The sequence below is a fragment of the Nannospalax galili genome, unplaced genomic scaffold (genome assembly GCF_000622305.1).
Source record: "Nannospalax galili isolate Female #2095 unplaced genomic scaffold, S.galili_v1.0 scaffold768, whole genome shotgun sequence".
NCBI classification, from domain to species: Eukaryota; Metazoa; Chordata; class Mammalia; order Rodentia; family Spalacidae; genus Nannospalax; species Nannospalax galili.
In genome coordinates this window covers 2761213-2770443 of record NW_008360317.1, presented here as the reverse complement: position 1 = coordinate 2770443, position 9231 = coordinate 2761213, and the positions used below count along the sequence as shown (strand labels likewise).

General features: G+C 39.7%; 1 protein-coding gene across 4 annotated transcripts in view; it reads right to left on the bottom strand.

The window, feature by feature from the left end:
- Window positions 1-8863, bottom strand: part of N4bp2l2 (NEDD4 binding protein 2 like 2) — a 128327-nt gene extending 119464 nt beyond the window's left edge. For all 4 annotated transcript variants that reach the window (XM_029559645.1, XM_029559644.1, XM_029559646.1 and 1 more), the window contains exon 1: window positions 7628-8863. In XM_029559645.1, coding sequence (XP_029415505.1) covers window positions 7628-8862 — 1235 coding nt within the window. In that variant the 5' untranslated portion in view covers window position 8863. The remainder of the gene's footprint in view (window positions 1-7627) is intronic.
- Between the last annotated feature and the right edge of the window lie 368 nt (window positions 8864-9231).

The window sequence follows — 9231 nt, the reverse complement described above, 5'->3', positions numbered from 1 at the left end:
ATACTTTAAAAAAATACATCCAGGGCTGGAGAGATGGCTCAACAGTTAAGAACACTGGCTGTTCTTGTAGAAGACCCAGGTTTGAATCTCAGCACCCACATGGCAGCTAACAACTGTCTGTAACTCCAGTCCCAGGGGATCCGACAGCCTCTTCTGACCTCCTGGGCACTGCACGACATAGATGCATTTACCTACACGCAGGCAATACATGCATACATATAAAATGAAAATAAAATAAAAAAAAAAAAGTTTAAAAAATACATCCAGGGGCTAGAGAGATGGCTCAGCAGTTAAGAGCACTAAATGACCTGGGTTTGATTCCCAGCACCCACATGGCTGTTAACGACCATCCTTAACTCCAGTTCCAGTGGAATTAGATGCCCTCTTCTGGCCTCCTCAGGCATTGCACAACACAGGTGACCTTATACACATGCAGGCAATACACTCATACATATAAAATAAAAACAATGGGGGGGGGATAAAAAATACAAACAATAATATTTTTTAAATGAGGCCAGGCGTGGTGGTGCATGCCTTTAATCCCAGCACTCAGGAGGCTGAGGCAGGCGTATCTCTGTGAGTTCCAGGCCAGCCTGTTCTACACAGTGACTTCCAGGACAGCTGGGGCTACGGGGAGACCCTGTCTCAAAAAGACCAAAAAAAAAAAAAAAATTTTTTTTAAATGAATTTTTTTTAAAAATACATCCATATGCATTTAAAATTGGAAGTGATTTTTTTTTTTTTTGATGGTTTCAACTTTTACTGAATGATGAGTTTCTTTTTTTTCTTTTTCTTTATTTTTTCTTTTTTGTGTTTTTGAGACAGGGTTTCCCTGTAGCCCCAGCTGTCCTGGAATTCACTATGTAGACCAGGCTGGCCTTGAACTCACAAAGATCCCCCTGCCTCTGCCTCCCAAGTGCTGGGATTAAAGGAGTGCACCACCACACCCGGCTAAGTTTGTTTTTTTTTAACATTACAAACTAACTCTCCCTTTCTGAAAAGGCAGGTCTTATACTCAAAGACAATCTTCAACCACTATTTTAAGAAACTGAAGAGAAACCACAGTTCAATAGCAAGAAGATTCACAACTTCTTTTTACAGTAATAATGTAGGAACACCAATACATTTTACAACCTATGGTGGTCCAAACTGTATCTCAAGCAGATTTTAAAATCTGAGGAAGATGACATAAACTGGACGATTATGAACCCTTCCTGTTAATTTTGGTCTCTAACATGCTTGCTTTGCACTGTATCTAAGACTTCTCCATTGTGAAGTTACCATAGAGCTCAGGCAGCTTCCTTTCCTCCCAGCCTTCTGTGAAAATCATTAAGGCAAGTCAACAAAGGACCAGTAAGGCACCAGGTACAGCAGCTGACCATGAGAAGTCCATTTAACTTCCTACAATCTGATACCATTTAAAAAATTCAGGCACTGGTAGAAGTGAATTTTTTTTAAATCTAAGTAAAACTGGCACCTCATAGAATCCTTTAACTCCTTATTTACATACCACTTTACACACTTCACTCAGAGTCTATCTACTTTAAATACTTAGAATAAGAATAAAGAAATATGCTGGGGGTGGTGGCACACGCCTTTAGTCCCAACACTCAGGAGGCAGAAGCAGGTGGATCCTCTGTGAGTTCGAGGCCAGTCTGGTCTACAGAGTGAGTTCCAGACACCTGGAACTACAGGGAGACCCTGTCTCAAAAAAGACCAAAAAGAAAAAAAAAAAAGAATAAATATATGGAGAGGAAAATATTTTCAATGGAGTTAAAGTGAAATTGCTCACTCCCAAATGAATGGGAAAAAAAAATCCACAACTTCTAAACTGTGCTTTTAATTCCCATGGTAACTAGAACAAATGCCCACAAATTTGGTGGCTTAAAACAATTCGAATATCTTGCAGTTCTCAAGGTCAGTAGTCCAAGATCAGTTTCACTGCTAAAACTGTGTGGGCAAGCCAGCCTTCCTTCTTTAGGCTGTAGAGAATGTATACTTGTCTTTTCTAGTTTCTACAGGGTAGGCACATCATCCTGGCTTCTGAGACCTTTGGTCATTAGTAGCAAGTCAGCAATGTGGGCTCTTCTCTCTCTGACCTCTGTCTTTTTTTTTTTTGGCTTTTTGAGAGAGGGTCTCCCTGTAGTCCAGCTGTCCTGGAACTCACTATGTAGACCAGGCTGGCCTTGAACTCAGAGATCCACCTGCCTCTGCCTCCCAAGTGCTGGGATTAAAGGAGTGCACCACCACACCCAGCTTAACCTTTGTGTTTCTTTTTCTGACCTTTCTGTCTCCTTCATATTAAAAACCTTGTGATTATACTGGGCCCATGAAGGATAATCACCTCATCTCAAAATATTTAATCACATCTGCAAAGTCCCTTTTATCACAGAAAGTAACAAGAACAATAATTACCACAGTAAATATCTAAAACAATTTAAATTAAAATGTTAACAACAGAGGATGGAGAGATGGGTTAGTGGTTAAGAGCACTGGCTGCTCTTTCAGAGGACTTGGATTCAAATCCCAGCACCCACATGGCAGCTAACAACAGTCCAGAGTGCCAGTTCCAGGGCTTCTGGCCTTCTCAGGTACCACATGACACAGGAGCACTTACATCCATGCAGGCATAATAGTCATACATGTAAAATAAAAATAAATTAAAAAAAATTTTAGCCGGGCATGGTGGCACACGCCTTTAATCCCAGCACTCTGGAGGCAGAGGCAGGCAGATCTCTGTGAGTTCAAGGCCAGCCTGGTCTACATAGTAAGTTCCAGGACAGTTGGGGCTACAGGGAGACCCTGTCTCAAAAAGACAAAAAAAAAAAAAAATTTAAGTAAAATGTTAACAACAAAAGTTAAGTTCTTTCTTTTTTGGGAAGACAGGGTTTCACTATGTAGCGTTGACTGGTCTTGAACTCAGAGATCCTGCCTCTTCCTCCGGAATGGGGGGATTAAAGGTGTGTGCCATCACACCCAGCACTTCTTGCATTTTTTCACTTCTTGGATGGTAAAAAAAAGATCCCAGCTTCTTTGACCCACCATTTCAAATTATTACATATTTTTAGTAATTTTTTAAACATTTATTTATTTTGTGTGTGGTGGGGCATGCATGCCATGGCATGTGGGTTTTAGGGTTCAAATTCAGATTATCAGATTTGGCAGCAGGCACCTTTACCCACTAAGCCATCTTGGTGTTAGCCTAAATTATTATGTTTTCTTCTATTTTTTTTAACTTATAGTCCTTCATTCATCTAGAAGTTATAACTTTAAATATTTTTTAATGGAATATCAAATATACTCTATTACCATTTCAGTAATTGTTTAAGGCATATACAAATACTAGGCCATTTTACTAGAAGGACTAAGCATCAAAGGAGTTTGGCATCTGTATAAGATCCTGCAACTAAGCTCCCAAAATACCAAGGGACAACTGTATAACCTCTTGCCTCAGAATCACCAGAGAAAGTCAGACATGGTGGTGCAAGCCGGAAGCTCACAAGTTTGAGGCCATCTAGGGCTACTTAACAACAGACCTTGTCTCGAAAGACAAATATAGAAGGATGGATGGATGGATAGACAGACAAACCAAAACACCTACAAAGATGTCTTGGGCAGTTACCGTGTGGGAGACAGTGTGGTTATGGTAAGAATGGTGTTAGAATGGTAAAACTGCTAGGGTTTGAGTTAGTCCTAGAATTTTTAAGTTCTAGTTCTAGTACTTACAAGATAATGTGACATGAAATGAATTTCCTGAACCACGCTCTCCTCATCTATAAAATAAATTAGCATCTACCTCTTCTGCACAGAGGCAATGAATTACAGGTTATTATTATCAAGCTTACTTCCCATCTTACAATCTAGCTGACTAGATTTGAGGTATTATGTTTAATATAATGTTTACAATTTACCTTAAAATACTTCAGCAGGGATAATGTGAGATCACTTAAAGTGAGGAATCACATATAGCGGTACTTATCTAGTAGATATTAAAAATGAAGGCAGGACCAGGGAGAGGGCTCACTGGGTAAAGGTGCTGACACCAAGCCCAATGACCTGTGTTCTATCCATAGGTCCCACCTGATGGGAGAACCAACTCTTACAAGTTGTCCTTCTAACCTCTACATTCATCTACATTCATACTAAATAAATGTAGTCAAGAAAAAAATCTTCGCCAGGTGTCATGGCGCATGCCTTTAATCCCAGCTCTCAGGAGGCAGAGGCAGGCAGATCTCTGTGAGTTCAAAGCCAGCCTGGTCTACATAGTAAGTTCCAGGACAGCTAGGGCTACAGGGAGACCCTGTCTCAAAAAGACAAAAAAAAGAAATGAAAAATCTTGCAGGACGCTGGGCATGGGGGCATGTGCCTCTTTAATTCCAGCCCTCAGAAGGCAGAGGCAGAGGCAGGTGGATCTCTATGAGATCAAGGCTACAAGGTTCATTCTGACTTCCAGGTGGGCTGTGACTAGGGAAACCCTGTCCAAAAAAAAAAAAAATCTTGCTGGGTGTGGTGGTGCAGGCCTTTAACCCCAACACTCGGGAGGCAGAGGCAGGCAGATCTCTGTGAGATCAAAAGCTAGTCTGATCTACATAAGAGTTTCAGATCGCTGGGCCTGATGGCGCAAGCCTTTAATCCCAGGACTTGGGAGGCAGAGGCAGGCGATCTCTGTGAGTTCAAGGCCAGCCTGGTCTACATAGTGACTCCAGGACAGCTGGGGCTACAGAGAGACCCTGTCTCAAAAAGACCAAAAAAAATAAATAAAAATTAAAAAAAAAAAAAAGTTTCAGATCAGCTGTGGCTACAAGGAGACCCTGTCTCAAACCAAAAAAAAAAAATTTTTTTGTTTTTTTAGATGAAAGCGTAGAGAAAAAACAATCACCATTTTGATCTTTTACTGGTTTTTGGTTTGGGGTTGTTTTGTACTTTTTCCTTTTTTAAAAAATATTTTTATTTTATGTATATGAGTGTATTGCCTGCATGTATATAAGTGTAGCCGTGTCATGCAATGTCTGCAGGAGGTGTCAGCAGAGGGCACTGGATTTCCCTGGAACTGGAATTATGGACAGCTGTTAGCCACCACGTGAGAGCTGGGAATTGAACTTGGGTCCTCTGCAAGAGCAGCCAGTGCTCTCAATTGCTGAGCCATCTTTCCAGTCCCCAATTTTTTTTTTTTTTTTAGCTTCTCTTCTGAATTACTTCCTCCAGAATTTGCTCCTATAAAATAAAAATAAAACTCATCTCTCCACATTTTTCTATGTGAAAGTAGCCTGTAAATCGAAAATGGTGACACAAAGGTACTTTTAGTAAATGTTTATTGAGGAGGATGGTTCTCATTATGTTGCCCAGGCTAACTTAGAACTTGCTACCTTGCCCTAGAATGGCCTTGAACTTTTGCTTCGGCCTCCTGAATAGCTGGGAATTACTGCATTTGGCTAACTTCCATTCATTTTTTTTTTTTTTTCTTTTTGGTCTTTGTGAGACGGGGTCTCCCTGTAGCCCCAGCTGTCCTGGAACTCACTATGTAGACCAGGCTGGCCTTGAACTCCTTCAGAGATCCGCCTGCCTCTGCCTCCCAAGTGCTGGGAGTACAGGCATGCACCACCACGCCCAGCTTTTTTTTTTTTTTTTTGTTTTTTTTTTTTTTTTTTTTAAGTCAGGGTCTCCAGGAAGCCCCACCTGGCCTGGAACTCACTATTGTAGACCAGGCTGGCCTTGAACTCACAGACATCTGCCTCCCTCTGCCTCCTGGGTGCTGGGATTAAAGGTGTGCACCACCACACCTGGCCTTCCATTCCTTTTTGGTTTTGTTTTTAATATTTTTATTTATTTATTTATTTATTTGTGAATATACTGCACCCATGCCTGCAAAGGTCAGAAGAGGGTGTTGGAGCCCCTGGAACTGGAGATACAGAGAGCTGTTAGCCACCATGTGGGTGCTAGGAACCAAACCTGGGTCCTCTACAAAAATAGCCAATGCTCTTAACTGCTGAGCCATCTTTCCAGTCTCTAACTAACTTCCATTCTTAAATGATAAACCTATTCCTCGCATAAATATATACACATATATGTGTGTGTATATATATATATAAAATCTTTAACCCCCCACTACATTTAGGTCTTCTTGAAATTCTATAGAATTATCACTACTTTATTCACCTGTGTTTCAACATTCTCTAATCTACTGTCCAAAGCCTAACTTTTCTTTCTGTATTTTTTCTATACCCACTCCCGGTTAATAAGTTCAAAACTAGCAGATTCCCTTCTTCATCCAATTTCCAAACTTCAACTATGTATTTTCTCTAATACACTGAAATTTAGAAGACTTGTGTCTGTAAAACAAGTTCACTCTTCTGAGCTGAAATTTCATTTTCTCTATAAAATCTTCACAAAAGCATCAGTAATCAAAACGTAAAGATCAAATCTTATATAGCTTATAATCTAGCTTTAGATACCTATATTATAAATTTCTATTAATTTCTATTTTCTTTTGTCTAATAAAATCTATTTATTTGGAGCAATAATCTTACAATATAAAACATTTGCAAGTTCCTTAGACTTTTTTGTCTTTATTCAAAGATATCAAATTTTCTTATTTAGCAAAAATCCTATATAAATTGCAAAGCATTGCCAGGCATGGTGCCACACACCTTTAATCCCAGCACTTGGGAGGCAGAGGCAGGCAGATCTTTTTGAGTTCTAGGCCAGCCTCCTCTACATAGTGAGTTCCAGGACAGCTGGCGCTACAGGGAGACCCTGTCTCAAAAAGAAAAAAAAACAAAACAACAACAACAAAAAAAAAAACAAAGGATTTATAGTTTTCTTATTTCCACAGTTGCTTAAATGTATTCACACACATCAATATTGTGTTTAAATTGTAAATAAAAACAGAAATAGGAAATGCTGTTTAATACAATAAAACATCACTAATTCTACTCAATTAATTTAGAGAATTGCCAATTCAACTCAAGTTTTAAAAACTAAAGAAATCGAAAGGCATAGTGACACACACCTTTAATCCCAGGACTCATGAGGCAGAGGCAGGTAGATCTCTATGAGTTCAAAGCCAGCCTGGTCTCTATAGGAGTTCTAGGACAGCTGGGGCTATAGGGAGACCCTGTCTCAAAAAGACCAAAAAACAAAAAATAAAAATAAAAACTAAGTAAACCAGCTATGAACACAGTTATAATGCTTAAAACATTCAAGCCTTCTTTCTTTAGATTACCTCACTTGGTTTTCAAATTCTAAGAAAATGTCCCCTGTGCCACTAACAGCAAAACTTGCTCACCGTCATAAAATGACAACACAATGTCAAAGCCCAAATCTAGCACTGAGTCAGTCCAACTGTTCTTGAACAGCTGACTTTTAAAGACTAGCAGAGTTCTTAAGTAGCATTTGCTTTCATCACTGTCAGAATTAGTTTCACTTTAAAGCCCTTAGTAGAAACTAAACATATGCCATTCCCCCTTTCCCCACTAGAACATATCTTTTAAAATATTTCCAGTCAGATGCCATTCTTAAATATAGCACAAAGGTTTCTGTCAGAAGCATCAAAGCATTTATCACTAGCGACAAGCATTTCCTTGTAAGTAAGGAACTATCAAGTATTCCCTTAGGATTCTTCACTTACCGAGACAATGTTGTTTTCCCAGAACCAGGCAGGCCTCGCAAAAGAATAAGTAACTTCTGCAATTTGTTTAACTTTTCCTCTTGAAACCAGTGGTTCTCAAACCTGTCTGTCTCATTATGCGTATCCACAGGATCTTTCCAGCACCCTTCTCTGATTTCACAGAAACCGTAGTCGTCTTGTACACTGTAGCCATTTCCAAAGGGATGAACACTGCTAGTCACACTATAGTTAGTATATTCATCATTCTGATCAAAAGTCAAACAGTTCCAGTTATCCTGACAACTATTTACATAACATCCACTTCGCATCTGAGCATCATCTTGGGCATGGAAAATATTTGGTGGTGGATTTGGTGGAGCACTGAATCTTTGAATATTAAAATGATAGTTAAAACTGGGAAGAGGAGGACCATGGGGTATGATAAAAGGATGCACTGACTGCCACTCAGGCCTGAAGGAAGTAAATGAAGTATCACAGAATGTAGGCATTTGTTCTTGACAGGGATATTTGCCTGGTTCATTCTCCAAGTACTGTGAATAGCCACAATGTGACTGAAGAGCAATACTGAGATCTTTATTTTCTCCATCAGCTTTTAAAATACTATTATGCCCCTGGTCATAAGGAATCATTTGTTCCTGAGAAGGTTCGGGTTCCTTAGAACTGCTTTGTGAAGCATCTTTTTCATTTTCTAGTTCTTCAATTTCTTTGTAAAACTGGGATAATTCAGTGTCAATCTCCAATTTTTGGTCCTTAAATTTCTGATTTTCCTCTTGTCTTCCTTTGCCATTTATACGGTTTAGAGTCTCTGTCTTGTTCCTCCTTTCACTGCATTTCTTTTTTGCAGGGGGTTTGTAAATGGGTCCTATGAATGCTTTGCTTGTGCTATATATCTCATCATCTTTGGACAGGGATGAAGTGTTTCTATACCGTAAAGCTTGTGAACCAATGGATTCAGTAACATCTAGTTTTTTGCCAGGCATCTCACTGTGCAAAGGTTTCAGTGAATCTGTAGTTCTGATTTTGTCCTCCTGAGGACAACTATGGCCCCCAACATCAATGGGGGCCACGGGGACCCTATTATTTCCAGTTTTCTCTTGGATTCTGTGAATAACAGGACCACCATTATGGGGGAAAACATAACCATCTGCAGTTGACTTCAATTTTTTATAGCTTGGTTCACTTGTAAGTTCTTCTCCAGGCCCCAAAAACTTAGCTTCAATTTCAGTGTAAGGCATCTAGAAGTATATAAACATAAAATTATTAGGTAATGTTTTTAAAAGTTTTTTCAGGGCTAGAGAGATAGCTCAGCAGTTAAGAGCACTGACTGCTCTTGCAGAGGACCCAGGTTCGTTTCCAAGAGCCCACATGCGGCTATGAACCATCTTTAACTCCAGTTCCAGGGGAATCCAAAGCCCTCTTCTGACCTCCACAGCATTACATGACACAGGTACACCCACATACATGTAGGCAATACACTCATACACATAAAATAAAAAATAATAATATATTTTTTAAAAAAGTTTTTTCACAGGGGCTGGAGAGATGGCTCAGCGTTAAGAACACTGGTTGTTCTTGCAGAGGACCCCGGTTCAATCCCAGCACCC